General features: G+C 45.4%; 1 protein-coding gene across 1 annotated transcript in view; it reads left to right on the top strand.

The window, feature by feature from the left end:
* The window catches only part of LOC126176958 (adenylate cyclase type 2), a 334,232-nt gene that overhangs the window by 51,271 nt on the left and 266,610 nt on the right, over positions 1-16,351 (top strand). The window contains exon 2 of the mRNA XM_049924166.1: positions 11,244-11,438. Within this exon, the coding sequence (XP_049780123.1) occupies positions 11,304-11,438 (135 nt within the window). The 5' untranslated portion in view covers positions 11,244-11,303. The remainder of the gene's footprint in view (positions 1-11,243; positions 11,439-16,351) is intronic.

The following is a 16,351-nucleotide window of genomic DNA, read 5'->3' on the forward strand; positions in this document are numbered from 1 at the left end:
GGAGTAATTTTAGTGCACCCAGTTTTTACAGAATTGAACGCAGAAAGGAGAGTCACAACTTTATCTTTTCTACGGAACTTTACATCGTGGAAATTGTCACCAACTATTCTTTGCTCGAAATTTGAAAAACTGGTATTTTTTGATACGCTGTAGCGCCTTAGATACTGGGAGTAAAAAAAAAATGGTAAAAATAAAATTTGTAGAGAATTGTGTGCTCTTTAAAAAAGAAAATAGACGTCAAAGCCATAGGAGCAAATGAAACTGAGGTATTTTGGAAAAACTAAAAAAAAGTCCGAAATTTTCGAAGTTTTTTGACTGCAGAAAGTTTTCCCAAGAGAAATTTTGTTGGCAAAACGTGGTTTTCTAACCTTTCCAACAATATGAACGAGTTAAAAAAATAAAATCTTCTACGCCACCTTTTGCAAGGTACAGGCTTTTTTTCTGACAGTTTCACTGGACTACTGTGTCATTGTAGACTGAATGATACCTCGCAGATTCTCTGCCTAGCAACTGTGTAAGCAAAATAGTTCCGAAGGCGCGCTCCTCAGTTGCTTTGAAATCAGCCGTACGACTGTTAAAGGTACCCCAGAAAGGATCCGAAACTTCTTCTTTTCAGCGATCACAGGTCGTGTAAGCCACGTGCTGCATCCAACGACCTGCTTCCACTTTAAATCCACTATTCGAGGCATGTCGTTGATGTGCGCCAATATGCATAAAATGTTCTGGCCGCATTACGAGCGCTGCGCAGGTTAAGCTTCGTATTGGGGCTGCCATCTCATAGCTTCCAATCGAGCGAGGTGGCGCAGTGGTTAGACACTGGACTCGCATTCTGGAGGACGACGTTTCAATCCCGCGTCCGGCCATCCTGATTTAGGTTTTCCGTGATTTCCCTAAATCGCTCCAGGCAAATGCCGGGATGGTTCCTTTCAAAGGGCACGGCCGACTTCCTTCCCCATCCTTCCCTAATCCGATGAGACCGATGACCTCGCTGTCTGGTCTCCTTCCCCAAAAACAACCAACCAACCATAGCTTCCAAGCTTGCTCAGTAATATTTTGGAATACCATTTCCTAGGCAGAATGCCTTTCCCATGCTCCGAGCAACGATTACAATATACAACAAAGAAACAAAGAAAAAACAGCCATTCTGATCCACAGAATGCTAGTTATTTCCCCGGTATCGTAGTCCACTTGCAGTGATATTAAAAAACCGCCGGGGCTGCACAGAAGTTTGTTTTTATTTGAATGGCGACCAGTTTCGGACTTCTGTCCATTATCAAGCTAGTCTTCATAAAACCAGAACGTAGAAAGACTTACATGGATGTCTTGATAACGGGCAAAAGTCATGAACTGGTCGCCATTTAAATAACAACAAACTGTATGCAAATTAGAGGGTTTTTTAATTTCATTGAATCATAGTAAGTTGCTGCCTGCTGCCAACCAATATTCTGGAAGTGAGTAGATCTCTTTCGTCTTTACATCGCGAAGTCTGTAGGCCTCTTAAAAGTCGACGCATTTCATATTTGTTCCAAAAATTATATGTCTCCTTTAAGAAATAAAGCCCAAGTGTATGCAAGAACTGTTCCTTGAAAACTGAGATCACAAAATGGAGATGACTGAAACCATTTTGAGGTGCCACGATGAAATGTATTGCTGGGTTTGTGTTGTAGCGTATTGTGCGGTGATGTGGCTGTGATGCACCGTGGTGAGATGAGATTCTGCCACACGTTGGCAGTTTTATAAACAGACCAATCGGTCATTACTGGGCAAATGAATATTTCTCATATTTTCGTTGAAAAGGAGAAATTACATCCGAAGATGGTGCAGAATTTTTGCGTCTTGAATTGTTGGTCTGTAGCGTTTCCATAAAACAGTAAACTGAAAAAAGTATCTGGCGACGTTGTGAGACTGTGTGTGGCCAGAAGTTCCTACGTGGCATCTGAAGCACAACAAGTTTATAAATAGGAATCACACTCTACGATGTATAATAATAGTACAAAGAATACTTTCGAATCATAATATCTAATGGATATGTAAGATATCATTTCCGATTCCCGATTTAAAAAGAAAGTTAATCAAGCATTATCAGTTGAAATGGCAGGGTCCAAAGCTATTGTTACTCTATTGTATTCCGTTGCTCGTGCGTGTAGTTTAATCGTTATGCATGTTAAATGAAGTCATTTAGTTCTTTATCAGTTTTCCGGACCTAGAGGCTAAATAAATAATAACAGATCGTCATGTATTCTAGCTAATTATTTACCATACTTATTTCACTTTATCTTGTCTTAATTTCTTAAGTATCTAGTATCTTGAGGAGACGTTATCGCCAGTAATCCCAGCATAAAAGTTCTTGTAATGTGGTGTATCTGGATATTGTCAATCTCTGTGAATTCTGCGTTGAACCTGTATTAGCGCTTACCTACAGGGTATATACAGGGTGTTACAAAAAGGTACGGCCAAACTTTCAGGAAACATTCCTCACACACAAAGAAAGAAAATATGTTATGTGGACATGTGCCCGGAAACGCTTACTTTCCATGTTAGAGCTCATTTTATTACTTCTCTTCAAATCACATTAATCATGGAATGGAAACACACAGCAACAGAACGTACCAGCGTGACTTCAAACAGTTTGTTACAGGAAATGTTCAAAATGTCCTCCGTTAGCGAGGATACATGCATCCACCCTCCGTCGCATGGAATCCCTGATGCGCTGATGCAGCCCTGGAGAATGGCGTATTGTATCACAGCCGTCCACAATACGAGCACGAAGAGTCTCGACATTTGGTACCGGGGTTGCGTAGACAAGAGCTTTCAAATGCCCCCACAAATGAAAGTCAAGAGGGTTGAGATCAGGAGAGCGTGGAGGCCATGGAATTGGTCCACCTCTACCAATCCATCGGTCACCGAATCTGTTGTTGAGAAGCGTACGAACACTTCGACTGAAATGTGCAGGAGCTCCATCGCACATAAACCACATGTTTTGTCCTACTTGTAAAGGCACATGTTCTAGCAGCACAGGTAGAATATCCCGTATGAAATCATGGTAACGTGCTCCATTGAGCGTAGGTGGACGAAACTAAAATGAGCTCTAACATGGAAATTAAGCATTTCCGGACACATGTCCACAAAACATCTTTTCTTTATTTGTGTGTGAGGAATGTTTCCTGAAAGTTTGGCCGTACCTTTTTGTAACACCCTGTATATGGACAGTTTAGTGGTCGCCTCACTCGCAGCTCTGTCGCTGGAAACCCGAGGAGTTTCGTCCCCAGAAGCGACCACCTGGAGCGCCTGCTTTACGTTTGACACAGCACGTGTTCTTTTTTAATATTATCGTGAGAATATCTCCGACATTGCGGTTAACAAGACGTGCGGAGTACCTATGTGTTCCGTCTAGCCAAACAACACCTCCCACAGATTGTCTCTGTTTGCAAGAGAGTATTTCCTGTGTGTGAACGGCTTCGATTCCCCTCAGAGACAGACATCATTGTATTAGGGATATATTCCTCACCAGTGCAAAACTGGAGACTTTACAAAGGGTCGTCCTCGCACTGCGCTTGTTTGTGTTATAGGAAGAAACGAAGATTAGGGTTTAACGTCCCGTCGACAGCGAGGTCATTATAGACGGAGTACAAGCTCGAATTACGAAAATATGCCCTTCCAAAAGAACCATTGTATTGTATGTTAACAGGGGACCTAGAAACGACGGAGAGGCTCCGTCCCCGCCGCAGCCGCAGTGGTCCGCAACCCCACGACGACTACCGCAGTCCACTTCATCCCTCCGCCACCCCACACCAAACCCAGGGAGGGTCCAGGGTCCAGGGAACGTCTCACGCCAAACGAGTGTAACCCCTATGTTTGCGTGGTAGAGTAATGGTGGTGTACGCGTACGTGGAAAACTTGTTTGCACAGCAATCGCCGACATAGTGTAACTGAGGCGGAATAAAGGGAACCAGCTCGCATTCGCCGAGGCAGATGGAAAACCTCCTAAAAACCATCCACAGACTGGCCGGTTCACCGGACCTCGACACCAAGTCCACCGGGCGGATTCGTGCCGGGGAGCAGGCGCTCCTTCCCGCCCAGAAAGCCGTACGTCAGACCGCACGGCCAACCGGGCGGGCAAAAGAACGATTAGAAGCATTTGCCTGGAGGGATTTAGGGATCTCAGGCAAACCCTAATTTAAATTGGTGAGCAACGGATTTGTATCGTAGTTCTCTCGAATGGAAGTCCAGCGTGCTAACCACTGCGCCCCGTCGCTCGGCCGCTGTGTAGGGCAGGTATTGGCCATGTGCCTTCGTGCCAAGTGGGGGCCAACGAAAGTGAGGATGGCGTTTGTCCACAGCTCGTGGTCGTGCGGTAGCGTTTTCGCTTCCCACGCCCGGGTTCCCGGGTTCGATTCCCGGCGGGGTCAGGGATTTTTTCTGCCGCGTGATGACTGGGTGTTGTGTGGTGTCCTTAGGTTAGTTAGGTTTAAGTAGTTCTAAGTTCTAGGGGACTGATGACCTCAGAAGTTAAGTCTCATAGTGCTCAGAGCCATTTGAACCATCATTTGAACGACTTTGCGCCCCTGATATACGAATTACTTGCGTATTGTGGACGGCCCAATTCTGCTTTTGCCTCATTTAGGCGTTCCTGTTAACAAAATGTTTCGCAGTGTAACGCTGTTTACATCGAAATACATTATAATGAATTCGTCTAAAACACCGGTTCGGTGACGGATTGATACGACTGGCCGAGCGGTTCTAGGCGCTTCAGTCAGGTTCGAATCCTGCCTCGGGCATGGATGTGTGTGATGTCCTTAGGTTAGTTAGGTTAAGTAGTTCTAAGTTCTAGGGCACTGAAGACCTCAGATGTTAAGTCCCATAGTGCTCAAAGCCATTTGAACCATTTGATTTCTTATCAGATACGGAATTTGGATAATCCTGACAGATACAAAAGAACTGTTGTCATCCAGCGGACATCTCGACCTTTATTTTCTACTTTTACTGCAAACGAGACTTTTTTTCCTGGATATATACAGCTCTGTTGCTTGGTATGTTGAAATGCCATTAATAATTTCCTCTTAAAGGCAGCATTTAAGCCGGCCGGAGTGGCCGAGCGGTTCTAGGCGCTACAGTCTGGAACCGCGAGAGCGCCACGGTCGCAGGTTCGAATCCTGCCTCGCGCACGGGTGTGTCTGATGTTCTTAGGTTAGTCAGGTTTAAGTAGTTCTAAGTTCTAGGGGACTGATGACCTCAGAAGTTAAGTCCCATAGTGTTCAGAGCCATTTCAACCATTTGAGCAACATTTAAGTTGTGGCTGCAGTCAGATTTGTAGCGTAGCCTGAAGTCTAGGTTAGATTGGAAGATTAAAGTTTGGTTGTGGTAGCGTAAATTCACTGTGTATCAATAAGGCAAACGAATGTGTACGGGAATAGCAGACAGAACAGAATGCCAGTAACTGTTATAAGTCTCTGTTTCATGTTTTGTACGAATTAATTCGTATCAGTAAGTCACTGCAATGAAGATTCCGTATTTTTATTCAAAAGAACAACGACATTGAAATTAACCGGTGAGGGAAAGTCGAAAATTTGTGCCCGGATTTTTCCGTCTCGTGCGAACTGTCGTCTTGACGGCCTCGTATAACCGTACACTGTCCATGACCGATCCAAAATCCCAACTTTACCACATATTACTGACGTAGTGTCCCTGCGCATTATCGTCACTACTCGCAGTGATTGTTGATTCTCGTGGAATTCGGGACTGGTTGCGCATCTTCACGGAAAGGGTCAGAGGCCGCAATGGCCGTCTCACTATATATACACTCCTGGAAATGGAAAAAAGAACACATTGACACCGGTGTGTCAGACCCACCATACTTGCTCCGGATACTGCGAGAGGGCTGTACAAGCAATGATCACACGCACGGCACAGCGGACACACCAGGAACCGCGGTGTTGGCCGTCGAATGGCGCTAGCTGCGCAGCATTTGTGCACCGCCGCCGTCAGTGTCAGCCAGTTTGCCGTCGCATACGGAGCTCCATCGCAGTCTTTAACACTGGTAGCATGCCGCGACAGCGTGGACGTGAACCGTATGTGCAGTTGACGGACTTTGAGCGAGGGCGTATAGTGGGCATGCGGGAGGCCGGGTGGACGTACCGCCGAATTGCTCAACACGTGGGGCGTGAGGACTCCACAGTACATCGATGTTGTCGCCAGTGGTCAGCGGAAGGTGCACGTGCCCGTCGACCTGGGACCGGGCCACAGCGACGCACGGATGCACGCCAAGACCGTAGGATCCTACGCAGTGCCGTAGGGGACCGCACCGCCACTTCCCAGCAAATTAGGGACACTGTTGCTCCTGGGGTATCGGCGACGACCATTCGCAACCGTCTCCATGAAGCTGGGCTACGGTCCCGCACACCGTTAGGCCGTCTTCCGCTCACGCCCCAACATCGTGCAGCCCGCCTCCAGTAGTGTCGCGACAGGCGTGAATGGAGGGACGAATGGAGACGTGTCGTCTTCAGCGATGAGAGTCGCTTCTGCCTTGGTGCCAATGATGGTCGTATGCGCCGTGCAGGTGAGCGCCACAATCAGGACTGCATACGACCGAGGCACGCAGGGCCAACACCCGGCATCATGGTGTGGGGAGCGATCTCCTACACTGGCCGTACACCACTGGTGATCGTCGAGGGGACACTGAATAGTGCACGGTACATCCAAACCGTCATCGAACCCATCGTTCTACCATTCCTAGACCGGCAAGGGAACTTGCTGTTCCAACAGGACAATGCACGTCCGCATGTATCCTGTGCCACCCAACGTGCTCTAGAAGGTGTAAGTCAACTACCCTGGCCAGCAAGATCTCCGGATCTGTCCCCCATTGAGCATGTTTGGGACTGGATGAAGCGTCGTCTCACGCGGTCTGCACGTCCAGCACGAACGCTGGTCCAACTGAGGCGCCAGGTGGAAATGGCATGGCAAGCCGTTCCACAGGACTACATCCAGCATCTCTACGATCGTCTCCATGGGAGAATAGCAGCCTGCATTGCTGCGAAAGGTGGATATACACTGTACTAGTGCCGACATTGTGCATGCTCTGTTGCCTGTGTCTATGTGCCTGTGGTTCTGTCAGTGTGATCGTGTGATGTATCTGACCCCAGGAATGTGTCAATAAAGTTTCCCCTTCCTGGGACAATGAATTCACGGTGTTCTTATTTCAATTTCTAGGAGTATATATATATATATATATATATATATATATATATATATATATATATATACAGAGAGAGAGAGAGAGAGAGAGAGAGAGAGAGAGAGAGTCTCTAATAGCCTTCAATATAAAAAGCACAAAATGCTACATATATCAGTAAGCAAAAGCAGAAAGTAGAATTCAGTGTTCAGCAATCGATTACGTGTTTATATGTATTTACAACTGCTACCGAATTGGTTTTTCTCCGAAAATTCAATTTGATCGCCCTCTACCACCTAGAATATTAACATGGCTGCTTTGTGAATTATTTGTCCTGTGATCGAGTCGAAAACATAACGTTTACGTTTATGAAATCTTCTCGGATTATCGAGTCAGTCGTGGCGTCGCGTTGGCGCACTGTTTTGACGACTGTCTCACTATTCATCTTCAGGCAGACTGTCGGGTCCATATCCAGTTCTTTCCTTTATAGCCGTTTAACCGCAGACTCCTACGCCTAGAGTCCAATGACGGGCAAGGAGCTATTCGAAACGTTTCAACAAAACGAGACAACGACACGACTTTATATCCAGGAAGATTTCATCAATGAAATTCGCCGAGGAAGCCTGCAGTCCCAAAGAGTGTTTCATGGTTGGCTATGCACTCAGCTGTTCTGAGAAGATAACGTCCCACAACCCGCTTGCGATGGGCGCTGCAAACATACACTCGAAGCTTAGACTGCGGACGCCCCGTCGTAAAATCTTGCAGCTGACGCACACTTTTGTGCGTTGACGTGTGACTGGAATGAGGGCACGGCGTATGGTGTGCTTGAAACATCCCCGTAGCAAAATTTATGAATCATTGTGCTGGTAAACCCCTTACGTTATTTGATTTTCAAACAGCTGAGCAAAACTGAACGTATTCATACATTTCTCTCTTTACTTATTCTGATCATCATTAAACTGACACACAATATTTTTAGCGCAACGCAATCTGACTTTTAATAATCCCTGCAAAAGAATGGCCCTGACTAACGATAACCTATACCTTTCATGAATCACTTACTCACAAAAATCTTCATTACTCGAACTATTGCAATACAGCGAGCGCCAATGCTGCCAGCTAAATAAAAGATTCTAACTACTGAAGGCACTAACTACTGATAGGAATTATTAGAAAATGAGAGAATTTGATAGAGAACAAACAATGTATTTACCTTAATAGTGTTCAAAAGTCATGATATATATACAGGGTTATTACAAATGATTGAAGCGATTTCACAGCTCTACAATGACTTTATTATTTGAGATATTTTCACAATGTTTTGCACACACATACAAAAACTCAAAAAGTTTTTTTAGGCATTCACAATTGTTCGATATGTACCCCTTTAGTGATTCGGCAGACATCAAGCCGATAATCAAGTTCCTCCCACACTCGGCGCAGCATGTCCCCATCAATGAGTTCGAAAGCATCGTTGATGCGAGCTCGCAGTTCTGGCACGTTTCTTGGTAGAGGAGGTTTAAACACTGAATCTTTCACATAACCCCACAGAAAGAAATCGCATGGGATAAAGTCGGGAGAGTGTGAAGGCCATGACATGAATTGCTGATCATGATCTCCACCACGACCGATCCATCGGTTTTGCAATCTCCTGTTTAAGAAATGCCGAACATCATGATGGAAGTGCGGTGGAGCACCATCCTGTTGAAAGATGAAGTCGGCGCTGTCGGTCTCCAGTTCTGGCATGAGCCAATTTTCCGCGGGCTGCGCTTGAAACTTGCCCGCACGCGTTCAACCGTTTCTTCGCTCACTGCAGGCCGACCCGTTGATTTCCCCTTACAGAGGCATCCAGAAGGTTTAAACTGCGCATACCATCGCCGAATGGAGTTAGCAGTTGGTGGATCTTTGTTGAACTTCGTCCTGAAGTGTCGTTGCACTGTTATGACTGACTGATGTGAGTGTATTTCAAGCACGACATACCTTTCTTGGCTCCTGTCGCCATTTTGTCTCACTGCGCTCTCAAGCGCTCTGGCGGCAGAAACCTGAAGTGCGGCTTCAGCCGAACAAAACTTTATGAGTTTTTCTACGTATCTGTAGTGTGTTGTGACCATATGTCAATGAATGGAGCTACAGTGAATTATGAAATCGCTTCATTTGTAATAGCCCTGTATATATATCAGTTCATGACATCGAGTCTTACAAAATTAGTGTCTCTGATGGACACACGTCCAGATCATCCGCTCTCAAAACTCCGCCACTGCTGGCGGCTCACCTCCAACTGCGCAACGCTACGCGCAGTGTTGCCAACTCGAAAAAACCCGAGTCGCTAGATTCAATATCAAAAGTCGCTAGAAAGTCGCTAAAACTGATTTTACTATGGGTGTACTGAAAATTTCGTGCTGTGAATGGCGCAGTAAGCCAGTGGCAGGGGGGGGGGGGGGGGGGGGAGAGCGGGAGTTGTCTTAATTAAATGACGCATCGCAACAACATACATATAAAATACGTTAACGTTTAATTAAACATGTTATCATAATTGACGCAACACATAAATTGTTGTTTCAATCACAGTAGTCAAATATACTAGAAATATACAACTATATTTGTAACAAAAGAAAGCAAGAACTCAAATTAGGTTACAAAATATGCACATACCAGTATGTGAGCTATTCATCGTTGTAACTCAGAAGATCGAATAACTCTTCTGCTTCATGCTCTAACAGAACTGTAGTTGATGTAGAGTATTGAACGTCGCTCAAAAGGTGATGTTGCAGTTCGACTGGTTTTGTCGCAAAAGAGTAACTTTTCTTTGTTACAATAAGCTCCAATACGTCTGACGGTATGCCAAAAGATGCACAATCTTTATTTTGTTTCTTCAGCTGGTCTCTCAATATGATCAAAGCATTAATTGACTTTAACGATAATCTGTTACGTTGTTTAGTTTTTATAATGTTCATGGAACTGAATATTCTTTCCACTTCTGCATTTGAATGCGGTAGGCATAGAACAGTCATTGCTAGCTGTGAAATCAAAGAAAAAGGATTCTCTCCTGCGGCATTTTTATACTGCAAAACCTCACTCCAAAATCGAACAGTGTTAGTAGTGTTATTCCACCCAATGAAGTTGATATTATGCCATTCTTGCAGCATACCGTCTATGAAATCGCCACTAAAACCCAATTCTTTGGCTACATCCGCTACAGCATTATTTTTATTCACTTGTAGTGTTTCTTCAGCATCCAGCATTGACTTTTTTTCAGGATCGTAACGTTACTTGGCAGTCTTTGTTGAATTTCTTTTATGAGTTTCAGACTAAACTGAATGCATCTCTTCTTCAAATAAACTTTATTTTCTTCAGACAAACTTGACTCGGACAATTACTGTTCAAACGTAAAACCAAGGTTCGGATTTGCGAACATACATTCGCTTGGAACTGGTGTTGTCAACAAATCAACAGTTGGAAAAACTATGTTTTGTCCGAGTGACTGCATGAGAAATAGAAGTGTATCTAGTAATTTAGTGGTGTCATTGTCTTCTCCTTTAAAAGCTTTTATTGCTATTTGTACGTCTTTTAAAGCATGTTTAAGGTAAAACATGTAAAGAAGATTTGAGTCGTCACAAATGTACTAAATGTTGAACAATGCTACATGATCTGCTAAGAACTTAATTTAACTTAGTAAATCTAGAACAAAGTCAGCGCAGTACCCATTCTATAGTTAAAATCTTAGTTTTGTTAATGAAAATACTGGCCCAAAATAGTTTTGATTCGTACTTCAAAAGTCGTCAGTACTCCACATGTCGCCAAATAAGCCGCTAAATAATTTTTCTCGCTAAAAAAATTTTTTTTTGTCGCTAAGACGAAGGCAAAAGTCGCCATTTCTAGCGACAAAGTCGCTAAATTGGCAACACTGGCTACGCGCTGTTAACAGCCAACTGCCCAACACTACAATAGCAAATTCCAACAATGCAAACCGGCCACAGACTGCACACAGCACAGGCAGTGATATTCATATAGAGCGCTACGTGGCGTTACCAACACAGAAAGCTAAACAGCCTCCTTACGTGTTGTGGTGTTCCAGCTGGTGGCGGAGGCGCTGCTGCTGGCATGCGCGGGCGGCACGGGCCTCTACTACCGCCACATGACGGAGGCGGCGCACCAGCACACGTTCGAGGGCACGCGCACCTGCATCGAGTCCCGCATCAAGCTGGAGTGCGAGAAGGAGCAGCAGGAGCAGCTGCTGCTCAGCGTCATACCCGCCTACATCGCCGCAGAGGTAATGATAGCGATTAGGACTTAATCATGGCCTTTTTGGATATTGAGAAGGCGTATGACAGTATCTGTAGGGACAAGCTCTGGGATGTGCTGAATGCAAAAGGGATAGATGAAGAGATAGCACGAAAAGTCAGAAAAATGTATGAGGGAAGTGAGAGTTGTGTGAAAGTGGGGAGGGAACGTACTGCATGGTTCAAGCTGGAAAATGGGCTGCGACAGGGAAGTGCACTTTCGCCTTTATTGTTTATTATTGTTATGGATGAAACCCTACAGCAAGTATCAGATGCAATTGGAGATCATAAAATGAAAGCAGTGCTTTTTGCCGATGACCTGATGTTATGGGGAAATTGCGAGAAGGAGGTGCAAGAGCAGTTAGATGCATGGGAGGCAACGGCAGCACAATATGGAATGCATTTCTCTGCAAAGAAAAGTGAAATAATCGTCACAACAAGGAAGAAGAATAGGCCAAATGTGGATATAACTTGTGGAGGGGAAAACCTACAAGTGGTAGAGAACTTCAAGTACCTGGGAAGCGTGATTGAAAGTAAGGAGGGAAACGCAATGGAAATAAATGAAAGGTGCAGAAAAGCAGGACAGTTCTACAAATGTATTAGGGGGCTTATTTGGAGCAAGGAGGTGCCACAGAAATCCAAGGGAATTATATACCGAACCTACTTTGTCCCCATATTGGCATACGGAAGTGAGACATGGGTAATGCACAAAAGCGACAAAAGTAGAATACAGGCTAGTGAAATGAAGTTCCAGAGGAGCAGGTTGGGTGTAACAAGACGAGACAGATTGCGAAATGTGTATGTGAGGGAAAGACTAAAGGAGGAACCAGTACAGGACAGGATAGAAAAAGCAAGACTGCAGTGGTATGGACACATGAAGAGAATGGATGAGGGAAGAATTCCTAAGAGGATGTTTGATCTGCAACTGGAGGGGAAGAGGCCCAGAGGAAGACCAAGGGATAGATGGGTGAAGGGAGTGAAGGAATGTGTGATGAGAAGAGGAGAGAACTGGACAAAGGTGGAAGAGGGGGAATGGTGGAAAGACAGAACACGATGGAGAGGCTTGTGTTCCCGACAGACCCAGCCATTCGCTGGAAACTGTCCAAGATGATGATGATAGCGATTAGGTTGGTTAGTACCTGCAAGCACATGTAGCAAATGCAACCCGTTACTGTATTTACCCCTGGGCAGCGTCTCAGGTGTTGAAACGTGGATGTCTGGACACAGAACGCTTAGTTAATATTCATAGGGGTAGTCGACTTAATGGTGCAGTTACGACCGTGCTCATAACATCAAGTAGTAAGTTACGTGACGTGTTTGCAAGAAGACTGTTAGACGCAGAAAAAAGCGACCAACGCAGTAATGTATGTACATATTAAGGTACCTCATACGAAAGTATCTACACTTGCACTCATGCTCATAAATTAAGGATAATGCTCATACGTGGTGAACAACGCTCTAGTGGGCGGGTTGCAGGTTTAAATCACCTCGGGGTATGACCGTGCGGTGCATTTGACCTGCGGCCGTCGCACGGTGGCGCTGGAAGTAGTCCTCATACGCAGAGGTGTGTTGGTGCTGAAACGTCCCCTTAGAACAATTATACAAGACTGTGCTTAAACTGACACACAATATTTTTTTAGCGCAACGCAATCTGACTTTCAGAAATCCCTACAAAGGAATGGCCCTGACTAACATTAACCTGTACCTTTCACAAATCACTTACCTCACAAAATCTTCGTTACTCGAACTACTGCAATACAGCGAGCGCCACTACTGCCAGCTAAATAAAAGATTCAAACTACGGAAGGCACTAACTACTGATAGGCATAGTTAGCAAATGAAAGACTTTAATAGAGAACAAACAATGTATTTACCTTAATAATCATAATATATATAGCAGTTCATGCCATCCAATCTTACAAATTTCAAATCTGCGCCATTTCTCTCCCCACATCCACCACTGCTGGCGGCTCACCTCCAACTGCGCAACGCTACGCGCTGTTCACATCCAGCTGCCGCTGCCCAACACTACAATGGCAGACAACAATGCAGACTAGCCACACACTGCACACAGCACAGCCAGTGATTTTCATACAGAGCGCTACGTAACGTTGCCCATAAGAAAATCTAAACAGCCTACTTACAGTGCATGTCAGGGTACGGTGCAGCGAGTAAGTGTGCATAAGTTTTCAGACGTGCTAATGGTGACTGTTTGTTAAAAATGGCTCAAAGAACACATACTGATGCCGTTATGAGGGGTAGGATACTAGGGCGACTGGAAGCTGGTCAAACACAGCAGGTCATAGTACGGGCCACGAAGTGTGATTTCAAGATTACGGAAACGATTCCGACAGACAGAAAACGTTACCAGGCGCTACAGTACGGGAGGTCCACAGTGTACAACACCACAAGAAGACCAATATTTCACCATCAGTGCCTGCAGTCGGCCACGGAGTGCTGCAGGTTGCCTTGCTCTGGATCTTACCGCAGTCACTCGAACAGCTGTCTCCAGACACACAGTCTACAGACGACTGAACAGACATGGTTTATTTGCCCGGAGACTTGCAAGGCGCATTGCACAGACCTCTGGTCACAGGAGAACCTGTAAAGTGTGGTGTCAGGAACACAGTACACGGTCATTGGAACAGTGGTCCCAGGTTATGTTCATGGACGAGTCCAGGTATAGTCTGAACCGTGATTCTCGCCGGGTTTTCATCTGGCGTGAACCAGGAACCAGAAACCAACTCCTTAACGTCCCTGAAAAGGACCTGTGTGGAGGTCGTGGTTTGATGGTGTGGGGTGGGATTATGATTGATGCACGTACACCCCTGCATGTCTTTGACAGAGGAACTGTAACAGGTCAGGTTTATCGCGACGTCATTTTGGACCAGTATGTCCGCCTTTTCAGGGTTGCAATGGGTCCGACCTTCCTCCTGATGGATGATAACGCACGGCCCCACCGAGCTGCCATCATGGAGGAGTACCTCGAAACAGAAGGTATCAGCCGAATGGAGTGGCCTGCCTGTTCTCCAGACCTAAACCCCATCGAGCACGTCTGGGATGCTCTCGGTCGACGTATCGCTGCACGTCTTCAAACCCCTATGACACTTCAGGAGCTCCGACAGGCACTGGTGCAAGAATGGAAGGCTATACTCTAGCAGCTGCTCGACCACCTGATCCAGAGTATGCTAACCCGTTGTGCGGCCTGTGTACGTGTGCATGGTGATCATATCCCATACAGATGTCGGGGTACATGCGCAGGAAACAGTGGCGTTTTGTAGCACATGTGGTTCGATACGTTTTTCTCAACTTATCACCAATACCATGGACTACCAGATCTGTGTTGTGTGTGTTCCCTGTGTGCCTATGCTATTAGCGCCAGTTTTCTGTAGTGCCACGCTGTGTGGCACCACATTCTGCAATTATCCTTAATTTATGAGCATGATTGTGTATCCATTACACCCTTTGTATACGCCCATATCAATAGTATTATTGGCTTTGCGGATAATGGCTTTCTCAGAGTGGATGTCTGTGAGTGTATGGGCGAAACTCGGCAGTAATATACCGCCTGATACAAAAAGTGAAGCATCCATAAGATATGGTCGGACATCAAGATAACTTCATAGATGCATACACCATTGACATGTTGGCATGTGTGTGAATGACAAGAAATGTAAATTCTCTGTGTCCATTAGACCAGCCACCAGAATGGTTCAAATGGTTCAAATGGCTCTGAGCACTATGGGACTTAACATCTATGGTCATCAGTCTTCTAGAACTTAGAACTACTTAAACCTAACTAACCTAAGGACATCACACAACACCCAGCCATCACGCGGCAGAGAAAATCCCTGACCCCGCCGGGAATCGAACCCGGGACCACCAGAATGCATTAGCGCTGTCCGTCTGTAGTGTTGTTAACACTTTGCCGTCCGCACGCCTCGTACAAATTTATTTGCTCGGCGCCGGCAGCGCTAATTCGGATTACTCGGCTTGTCGCCGGCCGTTCTTGAGATTATCGGAAATAGTTACGTTTTACTAATCTCATCGTTAGGTGTCACAAGTTATCAACCCCTTTGCCCTACTTTTATGAACTTTCGAAGATATACATACGTAAATAAATACAAAATTTGTTTGTTTCACATATCTGTTTATTTGCATTGTCTCTGGGGCTTAGAATTTCTCTTTCATATGATATGCAGCAAAATAATCTCCAAGATGTAACGCAACTCCATAAGACTTGCACAGTAGGTTTTTTTTTTTTTTTTTTTTTTTTTTTTTTTTGGGACCGTACATGGTAGTTTCTTCGTTTTCTTTTATTCCTCTCGGAAATACGTAGGCTTGTTAGTTGGTGTTGCTTTATGTGACCCGAAAGTCTGTCAACCGGATAATGATGAGACGTACGTGATGTAGTGTTGTGGACTGGCAAGACAGCCAATCCACTATGACAGGAAGCCGAAAGGCACGCGTTTAATCTCACGCAGGCTGGCGTGAGGTCTGGAACAGGACAAGGAAATGAGACTAACAAAAATAATACGTAGCTGCTGGAATACTTAACTTTAATCCATAATTGGTGAACATCGCTCTTGACGGTACACGTTTTACAGCATCAATAGTAACTGGTAATGGCGCCTTGTTAGGTCGTAGCAAATGACGTAGCTGAAGGCTATGCTAACTATCGTCTCGGCAAATGAGAGCGTATTTTGTCAGTGAACCATCGCTAGCAAAGTCGGCTGTACAACTGGGGCGAGTGCTAGGAAGTGTCTCTAGACCTGCCGTGTGGCGGCGCTCGGTCTGCAATCACTGATAGTGGCGACACGCGGGTCCGACGTATACTAACGGACCGCGGCCGATTTAAAGGCTACCACCTAGCAAGTGTGGTGTCTGGCGGTGACACCACATG

The sequence above is a fragment of the Schistocerca cancellata genome, chromosome 3 (genome assembly GCF_023864275.1).
Source record: "Schistocerca cancellata isolate TAMUIC-IGC-003103 chromosome 3, iqSchCanc2.1, whole genome shotgun sequence".
Lineage (NCBI taxonomy): Eukaryota > Metazoa > Arthropoda > Insecta > Orthoptera > Acrididae > Schistocerca > Schistocerca cancellata.